Raw genomic sequence first — 16,033 nt, forward strand, 5'->3', positions numbered from 1 at the left:
CTGGACTTGAGCATGCCTGCCCACCAGAGCCCACACCTTGTTGCATTTCTCTGACCAACAGATCCAAGTCTCTGAAAAGAGTCCAACGTCAGCTAAATGGAGATGTGGAACTATGAGATAAATCTTACAGTAATAAAGGTTTTACTACAAAATATCTTTTACTGTTTTTAAGATATCTTTCCTCTGTTCTAGGAACTGGTATGAAGACAAAACCAGAATATAACTGGAAAAATAAAAACTTATTCAGCAAACACAGACACAAGTTTTGGGCACAAATGTTTCTCCGAGATGGACATGGATTGTCCGACGTAGGAGTTGTCCGAAATTCAGACATCAGACCATGGTTGCATAGGTATTTCATTCTTTTATGCACACACAACTTGTCAGAATGTAAAACCCTCATCCTCACCCTAACTTTAGAGGTTTGGGGTAGTGGCATGGCCCTTTGACACAACTAATAAGTTCCCAATACTATGATTTAATTTTTATCCTATCACTCTCCCTCTCAAGCCAGGATAAAGATGGAGGGTTGTTAGGCAGCTAGCAACTAGTAGTGGGATTTCCATTGATATGAATTTAACGAATGTTCGTTGGGGTTGAGCGCAGGGACCCAATGAGTAAATAAAGTTAATCACGTTAATCAAATTATATGGCGCAATCTTGGATCTCATTCTAGAGTTGAAATATCAAATTCAGCAGTCTTTATAGTCTCTATTTTGAAGCTTTTGGAGGAGGTTTTTCTACCGACAAAGATTGATGATTTTACTAAAAGTTATGGTATTGGTTCAATATTACTGGTTTTCCTTTTGAAAAATGCATGTCTTGGGTGTAATGTTGGGGGAAAAAACATAAATCATAATGCATTATAACGTGTTATGTAACATAACAGCCCCTAATCGTTACTGAACGTGGTCAGAAAATGCCCCTGTTCTTAACATTGTGTTTTTTGAGGGGCCGAAAAACTCACGTTATCGCATTACATAACACTGCGTTATGTTGCGTTAAATGGACTTATGATCTGAGTAGTTGGATTTTAGGTTGGATAAAATCCAACCGTTCACCCCAATTAAAATTTTATCCCTTTAGATAGGATATGAGTCATACAATCTCTACCTCCCCTAACTTCCTTCGCCATCTTAATTTATCTCGACGCCCCCTCCAATTTCTTCGCTGAAATCACTCAATGCCCCCAAAATTTCTTCATAGTGATTCTCTCTGTTGCGTATGACGAAGTAGAAGATGAATACCAAACCCCTAATTGAACTCCAAGCTCTTCTTGACGATGACAGAGGGTCCCACGATGCCAGTGAAGTCCTACACTGCTGGTTGAGATTAGTAACAGTGTATTTTTCTTTTAAATGTCAGTTATTTATCACAACTTTTACGGCTATTAGTATTAACTATTGAGGACTGAAAATATTTTGTGAACTGTAAATTGGATAAATGATTTGTTAGACATTGAATTGATAGTTACTGTTTGCCAATTGATTTGTTTACACTTACAATATTTTGTTTCAAATTTGATGTATTTGATGCTTTTGGAATGGTTATTAAGCGTATTTGACTAGTGTTTGTTAAGCAATAGTGATAGTATAATTTGATATTTGTGAATGTGTGATGTCATGTCTCAAAATTTTTGGCGATTCTAATTATTAAAATTGTTATGACTGTTTTCTAGTTATGAAATATGTAAATAATTACTAAATCAAATAACTTACGTTATATGTTACTTTTTTTGAGTTTTTTTTCTTTAACCCTTAATAGGAGGTAGAGCATTACGTTATGTTTCATCGTCATTTTAAACATTGGGTGGTTTAACCATGATGTATTTGCACTTCATATCATTCTCTGAATTTTTTTTTCATGTTAAAATTTTCTATTTCAATACTAGTATTGCATGAATTCATTAATTTATTAAGACCTAGGTTACCTAGACACTTCATCTGGATTCCCGTATTTGTGTTAGACACTTCTCGTATCCGTGTCCGACACTCCTTGAACACTTCTTGAATACATACATACATACATTGAGACATGTTCTTGATTATATAATACATGTTTTACTTTAAAATATTCGTGATACAATTTGTTGATGTATATCTTACACTTCACCTCAAATTTATGCAACTCATTAGACTCATACTCAGGTTTGATTCACCCCATAACTTGTCGTGTCTATAAGTACGTTTTTAAGGGGTAGTCAGGGTATTTAGTTAAAAAAATGAGCAGTTTTTCAATTTATAATCAATTGAATAAATGAAACATAAAAATGTTATAGAATTTTAGTTCTCATAACATGTGAATGAAAAACAATATTGATCTCATATGAATTATTAATTTCAACATGTATATATATCGTCGTATATTAATATCCTACATTCTATAAATTGTGTCTCATCACTTGTGTGTGTGTCCGTGTCTGCATCCATATCCGTGCAACATAGATTAAGACACACTTTTATTATGATTATTCATCATATGATTTATTAATGTTGTATAAAACATATGGGATTGTAATAAAGAAACCAAGTTGAAAATTTTCAATATAAAACTTTCATTGGACTATTTGCAAACAAACTTTTAGGGGCTATTTACTAACATTTGAGGGGCTCTTTGCTAACATTTGAGGGGCTCTTTGCTAACATTTGAGGGGCTATTTGCAAACTTCTAGGGGACTTTATGCAAAATTTTCATGGGACATTTTGCAAACTTTTGGGGGCTATATGCAAAGTTTTGATGGTCTTTTTGCAAACTTTAGGGGGCTTTTCGCATAATTTTAGTTGCATAGTTTTTTGGGGGGGTTCTTTGCAAAGTTTCAGGGGTAAAGGCTACGATTTAAGTGATCAAATTGTCAAATTCAATTCATAAAGTGAAGAAGACCTGTCAAGATTTTTATCAAAAACGCCAAAGAACCAAAACCAAACATGAGCAATAGGCTCTTGATCCTCCTCACTAGAAGCAACAATAGCATTCTTCGCTTTTAGAGTCTCATCAAACGAAGCGTCTTTAGAAAACCTAAGAAGCGTCTGTGCGCTCTCCACCGACATGAGCCAATGACAAGTCCCCCGGCAATGCCAACAGCCCTAACCAACACTGCCACTATGGGGGCAAGACGGTAGAGCCCCACCACCACCTCTGGCGGGATACGTGGAAGGAGATGAGTGGATCAAGGATTTTATGGAGAGAAGAAATTAGGGCATGATGGGTCTTAGATTAGAATAGGCATCAAGTGAGCGAGAAATTGTGATTTTTGGGTTTTGATTTGGATTATGTGTGTGGATGGGTCATGTGCAGGCACAAGCCCGACCATTTAGTACTTCATTTATCTCTTATAGGAATGATACCCACCGCGTGGGTTCTTAGTGGGCGAGTATACGTGGGTAATTACATATGGGTCAAAACTGTCATCCTCAACTACATGCTATAATTAGGAAAGTACAAAGCCTAAGAGGGCTACCGCCCCTGCTGGCTCCCCCAGACTTGTCCCAAGTTGGTCGTGCAGATATAAGTTAAGTAACGGGATAAGAAATACACAAGAAGTTACAAGTTGTTCTTATTATCAACAAGTGTAGGAGAGAAATCTGTCGGTTAATGAAAGTTTTTAATCTTGAGCTTATGAAGGATATATATTCTCCTCACCTCTTTCACATATCATCTGTGCTGAAGCTAGAGATGGTACTCAGGATTATCAATACAAATATTATTGGCTAGAAGCTTTCTCACCATGATGCGGCATGGGTCTAGAAGGCCCAATTCGAGGGAAACATACTTTATGGTGGTAACAATGCAAAAGCAATAACTGGTGCTTTTGCATGGCCAGGGAATGTTGCTCGGTCTTGCAAGCCCAAGGTGTGAATCTCACGAGGAACACATTAGGCACATGATAGTAGCATGATTTCACGAGTGATGGCCTTACATGACACCTGATTACATCTTTGTAGTAATAGCTATATTTTTTTCCCTTTTCTTTGTGGCTGAGTGTGCCCCTGGTATGCTTCTTTCAGTTCACTGTTCTTCTAAATTTCTATCTATATTCACTTTATAAGAAAACCCAATCCTAGGAAAAGACAGAAATATGTGACCCAACTGTATTCTCTGGAACTAAAGACAGAAATGATATAATTAAATCTTTTGCACAGTAGTAAAAGTTTTCCAGGTCTTGTTTATTTTATTGTACTATTCAAAAATTGAAATTCCTTAATTTGCAATCTTGTACGTCCTAAACATCTATAGTTCTCTTTAGAAGAAATCTTAAATGTACCATAACATTGATGGGAATATAAGGTAATTTCAATGAAGAAAGGACCTATACCAAGTCTAGCACAAGAAGAAACCTACATCGTAAGATAAGGACCAATCTTTATATTCCATATTGAACAATTTCTTTAAAGCTTTGTATGTAGTTTTTCAGACTACAGATAATGAATCTGTGAATGACAACAGTCTAACGCTTCTGCATTTGTTGCCAGAGTATAAATCCTAAAAGTTGCACTCCTTCCCTCCTGGATTACTTTCCCACAAGCACATTGCTTACTAAAATATTTTCCCGAATCTGTTTAGAGAACTCAAATTTTCCATTTGCAAAAAGAAATATTTTTTTCTAATGAAATAAAGTACAAAGGTACCATGTAGGTAGTAAAAGCAGTTTCCATGCAGTATTCAGCCTCCTTTCTTGATTGATCCAACATAAAGAATGCAAGCCCCATCATTTCCTGCATGAAAAACATAACTCCGTGTAAAATAGTTAAGTTTTGAACTAACATAAGGGGGGGAAATAGTTAAAAGTTCTAAACTACTATAAGGAACACCATCACAGAAGATTATACCACTAAGGTACCAGAGGAACTAAAAAGAGATGCAGGACAAGGAATTAAGAAAAACGTAAAAAAACACACGTGATAGCTAAGGCCACATAAATAAGACCAACAGAAAGAATCATGAATGTCAAACCATGGTAAAGGCTAAAATTTCTTACAACACCAATACAACATATAGACATTTCATTGTCTTTGTCTCCAGCATATACAATCTGGAGGCATGACCCACTGTCTAAAGATATAATGCCACATATGGTAGCCCGGAAAAAGTTATTCCTTGGGCCTTTTTAATTGGGAAAGCCAGCCTCAACTGTAAGACAAATAATGCAAGCTTGTTCAAGTAATTTCATGTATTTCTTGCAAGTCATAACACAATCAGTAAAGATTAAAGAACACAAACACATGAAACTTTATGTCCTCAAACATTCAAAATATCAGAGCTCCATTATGATCATTATGTTGCATAACCAAGATTGGTGATAGTGCATTGTATAACAGTGGTCCTTAATTATAGGTTATGCATTCTGCATGAATAATGATAAAGATGGACCAAAATATTACAATGACCACTAAGATATAATAATATTAAGCAGTTAATAGAAGTCACATCTCAAAGGGCATACAATATATTGATATGTAAGTGAAACTAAACTCCTCAGAACACCAACTAGAATAGGCAATGAGGGGCTGGGTCAGATATTATCGTAGCCGCTTCAATTTCTTCATGTTGATCATCAGTATCATGTTGATCATCAGTAAAAGAGTAAAATAATAGAGAAGTAACCACCAACCTGTACACCCGCATAACGCTTCCAGGATTTATCAAGCTTGTAATCTGTAGAGAGCAATCGGTAATTTGACAGGGCAAGTTCATAATCACGCAGCATGAAAGCATAGTCACCCAATACTCTGATCTGAGACTCAATGGAGCTGAATGTATAACTGTCAAAAACGATGAAAAGTAAATTAGAGAACAATAAGATAAAAAGAGTAAGAGTTATATCTTTAATATGTGTGGGGGGGGAAGATTACGTGGGACCATTAGGAGCTTCTGGCGCATCTTCTTTCCCTTTTCTCCACCACAAATTTTTTATTTGATTTCTAAATCCCTTCCTAGTTGCAGAAACCTACAAAAAAAGCAATTGGTAAATTGCTGATATAAAACTGGTACATCATAACAGGAAAAACACATACCTGCTGATTGAGAATGCGTATTTTTTGCTCCATGCTTGGAATGATATGTTTTGAAGCAAGATCTTGCATAAAATCCTTTATCTAATCAAGCAAACATTCTTTTGCTATAAGAATTCATTCTAAATACAAATCTACATTGTGCAGCCAAGCAAAAGAAAATGCCAATGCCAACTCAACAAATACACTAGAAACCCCTGTCCAACTGGATGACAGCACAGAAAGTAGGGACCCTGCATTGTTCAATCATAACTTATATCTTCATAGATGCAATAACTATCATAAAGGATAGTTATTTCACAGAAACCATGGCAAGATGAGGTCGCGTGAATGAAGCATAAATGACAAAGGGGAAAAGATGAACATAGTGCTTACCCCATTAAGATCATCAAGATTAAGACAACCACCAAGATCTTGACCAGGTAATGAATTAGTTTTCTGTTTAGAACAAAAGCACAAATTTAGAAGTCATAAAACCATTCACAGTGAACGACTCATATGATCCAATCCACTGCTTCTGGAAAGTCAGGACAACTCACATTATGTATCCAAGGATTTTCTCCCAACCCATCGCCCACATCTTGAGCAGAATTAATGCACAATAACTTACAACCATATAAGCCAAAAGTACTTCGCATCTCTGCTAAAATATTTGTTGCCCTTCAAATAAAAGATGAAATGGAACTCATATAATTTCCATATAGATTAAGAAGTGCATTATGATAAGTTCCTTAAACCAAATATATAAACCTTTTATAGTCAATACAATTCCTTTACGGCATGTACCAAAAATCTGATGCCTATATCATGCTTATGAAAAAACAGAACTACCTCTAGCTAAGAAAACTACCAACTAATGGTAAACTATGATATTGATTCTGTGGCACTAATCGGTTCTTTAATTTATGGACGAACATGCAAAAACTAAAGGGTTAAGTTCTTTTGTAGTTCTATCTTAAAAGATTAAATATAAAGATTAAAGATGAAACAAAGACCATTAGCTAAAAAACCTATGATATATGTGTCACAGCCTTAAAATTTGTCCAAGGCTGCTTCACTTAAAGTCAATTGGATACAATAGAAAGTCCAAGAACATATAAATTAATATGTTTCCCATGAGTCCATGCTCATATGAGAATAGAATTTTATGAGTAAGACTCCTTCAAAAAACAGAAACAAAGGAAGATAAAAGGCAACGTCATAAAAGTAAAGTGCCTAAATAATTTTCACGGCAATTTAAATAGAAACATCCTTTATATTTCCTTCTCATTCAGGGGGAAAAACAAAGAAGTAGATAGAAATAGACGGGAAAAAGTTTGATAAAACTGCATTTACATCATGATCCTATTTACTTGATCCCAGTTATTAACTGAAAATGATCACCAACCGTCTCTAAAAATAAGATATTTTATCATTAATCCAACAACAAACATTTTCTAACAGAATCATTTTTAATACTCAGCTTAAAGACTCAGTCAAAGGCGGAGCAAAAGCAGCTCAACAAAAACTAGTAGTATATAGAGGATGAGCATACTTCTCGAGGGTTCCATCTTGATTATCATGCAGCAAAAGATAATGCTTCAAAATCTTTGGATCCATGACACCATCATTTAGAAGAGAAGGCAGCTGGTCAGTGTTGAAAAGATCAATAAATTTGTTGATAGGTCGATCTTCCTTTGATGACACAACCAAGAGGCCTTTACTCCAGTTCGTTACATTCGTGCACGACAATGAAATTGATGTAAGAAATATGCCTCAGCAAATCTTCTATATGCAGTTAAAAAAGTGCATAAAATGGTCACGAATGACATAAAAAAGGGAAGAGAAAATGCTTCAACAGACACAAATGTGAAATATTTTAAATTTCAAAACAAGAATAGAAAACCTAAAATTGTAAAGATGATTGCTACCCCAAAGTATTATGCATTATTCAACACATAGAGCATGTCTGCAAAAACTTTACCACTTCTCGAGCAACTAAACATGTGTAAATAACTATAAACTTGTCCTACCAGCAAAATATAGATTTTTCTCAAATACATGGAGCATCTTAAAATTTTATCGCTTTCCTAGCACTTATAGAATTTCTAAATATACTATATCTTTACCAAAAATATCTAAAGTATGCTATATTGCATAGAATTTGGGGAAAAAGGGTTTTATCACAATGTTTGAGGATTCAAATTTTTAGAACTTCATGAGTTTAACAAATAATTTGTGTTAAATTTTCAATACATAAGTTTTTTTCCCAGAAACGAAATAATCCACACCCAAAGGACATCCTCAAGCAAAATTTCTAACTCTTACATGCCACGGGATGGTCAAAAGCTTCATGCTCCGAGAAGGACAGTGTCCGAATCAGCTCTTTATTGAAAGATTGAATCCATGATGGGCAATACTCAGACTCGGATTCTGCATAGGCATTAACTAAATATTAGTGAAAACCAGGAGGAATTCTCTTCCATTAGCTCCTTTAGATCAGATACTGCAATTGAATTAAATACTTAAAACTATGAGAAAAAAGAAGAAATGACAAAAAGACCATCTGGAACTCATTGAAGTGATATACAGTTGTGCCAGATGTCTGTATCAGTAAAAGCAATGGACAAACATGTGCTACAAGAATGCAGGACAAGATCTAACAACTGGAAGTAAGATAACAACCACAGATCGAATATTTAGTAATTTCAGGTTCAAAGCATGACAATGAAACAAGTGTGGAAAAAGCATGCCTCAATATTCAGCATCGGCATTAATACACAGATGTGACCTGGCTGCAGCAGTCAATGAAGATTTAATATTTTTTTCTTCAGCAGCTTCTGTATCAATAGATTTGAAAAGTTTCACTTGACTCTTTAGATTCTGTTGAGAGGTTGAGTATATTAATGAACTAGCTTACTGTAGAAAACTTATGTTCCACCTAACATGATACTGTTAAAAATATTTGATTGAATTGTAAAACTATAGATAGATGCATGAGTTTTCTTTCACTTGCCATGGTTATATATATTATAAAATGAGAATTATGTTAAAAAAAGAATCTCAAAATTTTAGCATCCTTGGGAATTTATATATAAATTAATTTTTCAATATGTATAAGTAACTTCATTGGAATTGGTTATAAATGTAAATCGCTTAAATAAATAAATAGATTTAGATGGAATCAAAAAACTGGAGTTAAAATATGTTACCCACTTGAAAAGGGTCCTCCAAATGTCACATTAGGACAGTAACCCATCAACATTCGTATTTTAACATAAACCCCAACGGTATGTTACCCACTTAAAAGAGGTCCTCCATGTATTTTTCCCATTCAACTCCACATTGAATTATAGTTTAAACCAGAGAAATGACCCTCCTGTACTCCTCTTCACATAATTAGAAGAGGTCAGGGAATGTCCTCATCTTAATCTCTTATTTATCTGTATGTTCCTCCCTCCTGCCAAGGGTTACTCAGTCTTCCACAGCCACCTCCCAACTCTTCTTCTCGTCTCCCTAAGAACCAGCTCTCTGAATCCCTCTCTTTCAGCTAATACAAGAAAACCACTCACAATTTCTGATTCTTTGGTCTTTAAAACATGAAGTTCTCCTTACCACCTTCATCATCACCGACCTGTCAAGCAGAGCAGCCATCAGTTCACACGGCCATCTTCCCAGAATCCCAAAGCTTATTTTCCACCATCACTATCACAAAAATCATCACTACCACCTCCCTCTCTACCATCCTCAGTAATCAAGCACCACACCATCAATCCCCACCACCAGCAATGCCAACATCATAACCACCATTATTTCCATAACCATTCATAAATATGATCCACAAAACAAATAGCAAGTGTCATAGTTACTACTTTCTTTCCAAATTAAGGATAAGTCTTAACTAGGATTTTGATTTCAAAGAACAAACTCTTTGATTCTTAAGTTTGACATGTTAAGACCTTGAATTTTTGTCTCGTTTGAACGAAAGATTGGTACCTAGAATTCATATTTAAAAATGGATAATGCAATACTCAATATATGCTTCACATTCATAAGACCTTTTCCAAACATTCCTTTCATATTCCATAAGTCCACGTTTGTTCAGATTTGGGTGACTAAAGGGAATGCATGAAGATCATGCAATCACTAGCGAGTGAAGTTTGGTTGGAAGTAGCCACCAACTAGTGTGCAGTCGTAGGCCCATCAGTTTAAGAATTTTATTCTAGCAGTTATGGACATCTGGGTTTGGGAGAAATGGTGATGAGAAAGAAAAATAATTGTTTTTTCCTGATGGGAGCTCGAGGGCCAGAAATGTCAACAGGCTGCAACCTGCAATATTTCTGATGCAAGAACTGTGGATTTTTTTTTAAGAGAGAGAAAGGAAGCAAGGAGAAGAGAAGATGTAGAGCACTAGCGCCCCGTTTGGTACACCGAAATGGAGTCAAGCGAGAACGAAATGGTATAGATGTGGGAACGAAATGCTCATTCCCATTGTCAGGTACGGATGCTATCAGAGAATGAAGCCAAAATGACTATCTTTTTTAAATTTTTGGCATGTGAAATAAATAAATAATCAAGATATTATTTCAAATTTTCTAGGGATTTTTATTTTAACCCAAAGTTTAATCGTGATTTATTTTTAAACCTATGTTTTAGCTTTACTCATAGACCCAAAGAACTATTGTATTTCGCTTTAAACCAAATTAACTAGTACAAGATATATATGGTCTTTATTTGTATTTAAAGATATTAAAACTCTAAAATACCCCTATGATTGAGAAAATCACCCCTCTGCTCTAATCGCTTTTTCTCTGCAAAAGAAATCGAAAATTAAGACCTATTAAATTCACCCTCATGTACTTATACTTCTATTGATCTTTTAAAAGCTACAGAATTCGCTCTGCAATCTTTGTTAGTTGAGTCGATGGTGCTTCCAAAATCGCCAATCGATTTCACCCAAAGTCGTTCCCAAATTGCTAGTATGAACGCCCAGCTCAAACTTGAAGTTATAAACGAGTATGAACGCCCAGCTCAAACTTGAAGTTATAAACGAGTGGCCTTGTTTAGTTGGCGGATTCCGTCGAACGTGCTACAGTCGGGTTCGGATAGAAATGGAAATTGTCAGGTCGGAGGGATGGTGGGTAGCAAGTGGGGAGCTGAAGAGAAGATGAAGGCTAGTTTTTGGTTTTTTAACTTTTAAGGATAATTTGATGTAGGGCGCATGGTAGAAAAATTTATGAAATAATAGGATCGCTGGAAGTCAAACTGATCCGAATTGGTAATTGACTTGCACGCGAAGAAATAACCACTCCTAATCAGGAAAGAGGATTTTGACATATTATACACGAAATTACCTATCTCAACGAGACAAAGGCAATCAGCATGGCAGATTCCGAGAATCTGATAAGTATGACCCATATTTGTAAGATTTCGAAATAACCAACCTTTAGGATATTTTTAAAAATATAGTTGAAGTGTTTTTAGGATAGGAAAACTGATTTGTTTCCTCTATTATAGGAAGTTTTTAAGGTAGTTTTTGAAGAATTTCTTTTTTTTATAGGATTTCTATTTTTACGAGGAGTAGGCTTTATTTTTTTTATTTAATGAGGATTGTAAACCTCAAGAGTAGACAACTTTTTATCAATAAATCCTCTTATATTATTTTTCTTCGTGGATTCAAAGTTCTTCGTGGATTCGAAGATCGTTATTTGTGGATTCAAAGAGCACCCAATGGTGAATTTTGAGGATTATCACTTCCACACTGCGCTAATTGGTATCAGGGCCCTATTTTTCTGATTTGTTTGGCTTCGACAATCCTAATGTTTCATACCATGCATCCTACGTCATGAACATAGTATATTAATACCCCATATGAGATACATTGGGCTTAACGATAAATATGGAAAGTACTTTGGATGGATGAGGCATTATGGAAATATGTAGGTTTAATATAAACGAGGGTAAAACATTGGGGTTATAGGGAAAAACCTCCAATTTTTTATTCCCACTTAAGTGGACTTAAGTGGAAATGCTTATTCTACCATCTCATTGGGAATGCTCTTTCCCACATAAATTGGAAATGAATGAGAAGCGGGAATAAACATCCTAGCTTCTAAAAAGATGTTGTGTGGTATGCATGAGTGAGAAGTGGAAATGAGCATTACATTCCCGCGTTCCAAAGGAAATGTAGTAGACTAGTAAAAGGGAGAAAGAACGAAGGGCGTCCTAGTCACAAAATGGAGAATTGTTAAGATAAGACTGGATATCCTGATCTTCAGGGAATATACTAGCTAGAGTACACATTTTAAATGGGCTATATTGTTAGGGATATATATAGTCATATATGAGCATATTTGGCAAATGGTCATAGTGGCTTATAAGCCATTTAGAGATGTTTGGCAAATGGCTTACTTTGGCTTATAATCCATCAATTAGAAGGAGGTTTGACCAAGTAGAAAGACAATTATACTCCTTACTCACCACCAACCCCATGTCCATTTCGGTCATTTTAAAAAAAATGATGAGTTATAATCCACCCATTTGTCAAACACTGTACTATTAAAAATGGATTAAATCCACTAAATTTATCAAACACTCTAAACACTCTAGATTATAATTCACATAGATTGTATAACCCATTTGTGGATTATAATCCAAGCGGACTGCTTTATACATACACATACATATAACTGTATAAATTTTCCTACCTAGTTTCCTCTTTCTTTACATCAGCAAAGTTTGGGGACAAAGCTGCTGAATAAAGTGCCACTCATATTTCCAACATGACTACATCTTACAAAAATGGATTGTCTAGTTAACACTCATAATTAGAGAAAATAAGATCCATAACCAGTTGGCGTAACAAAAAATGTCAAATTTTGGATTATCAAAAACAGAAAAATAATTCATGAAAAATTGATACGAACATACTGATACAAGAGAATTTCAAGATAGCAACTGCATCGTTAATAGTAAAGCCCTTTGGAATTCCATATCATGTTCGCTAATCCTAAGAAACATGCGTGTATGCATCTCGTGAAATTGATGGGAAGATTTTCTGAAAATAAAAGCTGGCAAAGTGATATCATCTTACGGTTAAGTATACTTTCAAGTTCTGGTGGGTCGTCATGCACATCTGATACTATTTCACTTGCATCGCCTATCACCTTCCTCAACTTCTCCTCTGCATCCTGGTTCAATAAATAGCTCAGTGGTTTTTTCACTTTTCTCAAGCTAAGCAGTAAAGTGTTAACTGTCATGTTATCAAATCATTTCTCAACATAGTTATGCTCAAAAGAAAATCAAAGCATGCAAGTACAGTAGCTTTATGTTTGGCACCCTGTAAAACAGAGATCTTTTGAAATATTACAGAAAGGCAAATTTTGGCATATTAAAGGCACAAGCATGTGAAGTCAAAAGACAAATAATCATGCTACTAAAGAGTTCAAGATGAAGAGTACATAAGTAGAAAAGGCATTAACTGCATTGTTTGAAAACTACTAATATGTTCTCGAGAAAATATTAACATCTGAACTCCCTCAATACAATAAACAAGTGACTAAGAATGTTCAGTGAATAGGTTTCTTAAGCATATTTCAACCACTAAATGAGGGAATTGATGACATAATAAGAACAAATACACTTAGGTCAGGGACTCATTTCCAACTTCACATATGTTACGAATGTCATTTTGAAATGAATTGAGTATTTTCTCAAAATGAAGTGGAAAATAAAGTAAAGATAAGGTCCACTTAACTTGACAAATACCCAAGGTTTTAAATATCGGATGTCGGGTTCATGTCGCTCGGCCAAAATTCATGTCGGATAGCGGAAATCGGGGATATATCGGGGGACATGAAAAAAATATCGGATTGCCATATTGGGTAGGTTGATATAATATCATAAATGGAATCTTCACATACTTGATAATTATATTGTCTAAACATATGAAAAAGTACATATGAGAAGGGTCTTCATTTTCACTAGCAACCACCAAGTTTTTGCTTTTACATAGAAAACCAAATAGACACTAGAAAAGTTGCACAATTCAGTTTTATTCTCCTTTCCATAGAAAACATTATTTGTAAAAGGCTTATTCACTACCATGCCAACAAGCAAACTTTACTAAATTCTACTACATGTTACTGTAACCCTCTAGATCAATGGCTTATACTACATGTTAATGTAATCATTTTAATAATTATAACTTAACTAAGAATTATGCTATTATTTAATACATTATAGTGAATAATAGTATTATAATTATACTATAGATAAATATTATAAATTGTTATAAATAACATATGATTTATTATGACTATCCTAAATTACAATTAAAATATAATAATTATCTATTATAATTTTAAATAATTATTTAATTTATTATAAATGTCTAAATAAATTATTATTAAAGTATAATAATTATCCAGAATATAAAAATTACTAATACAATTCTTTATACACAACTTTATTTATTAATGTAAAGATTTATTAATTGTTCAATTTAAGAATTTATGTTATTATAAAAGTCACTTCATAATTTTACACTCAAAGAAAAAGATTACAAAACAAAATGTTCACATACAAAGCGCGTGCATTATACTAGTAGGAACAAAAAGAAAATTCTACTGAAATTGAAAATTAAACTCGTAATTGCTATTCTAAACTACTTAACTGCATCGACTAACAATTGCAGGATTTTTATTATATATTTGTCATTTCTCCAAACAAGAAACTAGTAAAACCGAAGTATATGTGCAACTAATACAAATAAATTCATGTGTTCTTATAGCCTTCCATTATAAAGAAAACACATGCAATAACAAGTAATTAAAGCCTACAGCAAGCACCCATATGGGTAGTGTGAAACTTTACATAAACAGAAGGTGAAAGATATTGCAAATCATATGATTTCAACATGTCAATGTGAAACCGATATTTCTGAATTTTGGCCGATTTTTGATGGCCGAAATGTCGTCCGATATATCCGCTATTTTCCGACATGTCCCCGACATGACCTCAAAAACGCCATACGCATTAAATTCAACAATTTCGTGACGGCTAGGCTCCGAATCCGCAATATCGGCCGCCATGTCCGATATTTAAAACACTGCAAATACCTCATTCACAATTACAACTCTTTTGTTCATTATTTTCATCATTTATGCCTTTTTACCATCGATAGGATGATGGCTCAGACTATGGGGCATGGCCGAAAAATAAGACTCTCTAAAAAAAACTAACTACTTGATGTAACCTTCTACCAATCCTGAATAAGTTGTTGACCAATCCTTTAATCTCATATCAAAAAAGCTATTTATTTCCTCAAAGGCACATTGTGTATTGTGAGTACAAAACAGCTAACACTGTATTTCTCTCAAGTGTAAAAAATAAAAAAATAAAAAATAAAAAAAGAAGGTAGATGCCAACCGTGCCATTAGATTTCCTTAACAATATAACAACAATATTACCGACCTGTTGGCAGGAGAAATCCTAATTAGCTCAATAAGCATGCCTTATTTCAAATACTATGGTAAAGAAAAAAATGAGATAAGGTACACACCACACATTCAAGTTTTTTAGAGATCAGAAAATTGTTGAAAGATCATTGCTTATTTGTCCGACAATAAGATCCATACATTATGTCAGAGCTGATGCATGTCAGCTTGACACAGAGCATGGCATAAAATTTCATATAAGATTTGTTAAAGAGAGATTCTACGAAAATGAGATCTTTATAGTAGAAACTACCTCATAAGTCTGCTGGTGCATGTCAGAAGAATAAACCAGGCGCAGCTTGAACATTTGCAGTCTATAAGGTTGATCACTAGCTGTACGAACAGGTACTAGAAATACAACACACCAAAGAATGAGATCAAGATGCATGCAAAAAAAGCTGCACACGATGAAGAATGTGTACAGAAAAATTCCTCACCATCTATTCTGTTGAAAACAGAGAATGGATGGAGCATCTCTATGAAGTTGAATCCATTCTTTTGACAAGCATCTTCGGCAAGAGTAGTAGTAAGTACCATTACAACGGGTGT

The 16,033-nt window shown here is 34.5% G+C and overlaps 1 protein-coding gene across 1 annotated transcript in view; it reads right to left on the reverse strand.

Annotated features, from left to right (window-relative positions):
• LOC109846503 (trafficking protein particle complex subunit 8-like) overlaps window positions 1-16,027 on the reverse strand; it is a 37,432-nt gene extending 21,405 nt beyond the window's left edge. The window contains 12 exon segments of the mRNA XM_020415771.1: window positions 1-71; window positions 4,626-4,712; window positions 5,609-5,759; window positions 5,850-5,944; window positions 6,012-6,092; window positions 6,384-6,446; window positions 6,548-6,668; window positions 7,543-7,705; window positions 8,316-8,420; window positions 13,081-13,177; window positions 15,738-15,832; window positions 15,922-16,027. The exon segment at window positions 1-71 is cut by the window's left edge and continues 70 nt beyond it. Coding sequence (XP_020271360.1) covers window positions 1-71; window positions 4,626-4,712; window positions 5,609-5,759; window positions 5,850-5,944; window positions 6,012-6,092; window positions 6,384-6,446; window positions 6,548-6,668; window positions 7,543-7,705; window positions 8,316-8,420; window positions 13,081-13,177; window positions 15,738-15,832; window positions 15,922-16,021 — 1,229 coding nt within the window. The 5' untranslated portion in view covers window positions 16,022-16,027.

This window comes from Asparagus officinalis, chromosome 6, assembly GCF_001876935.1.
Source record: "Asparagus officinalis chromosome 6, Aspof.V1, whole genome shotgun sequence".
NCBI lineage: Eukaryota > Viridiplantae > Streptophyta > Magnoliopsida > Asparagales > Asparagaceae > Asparagus > Asparagus officinalis.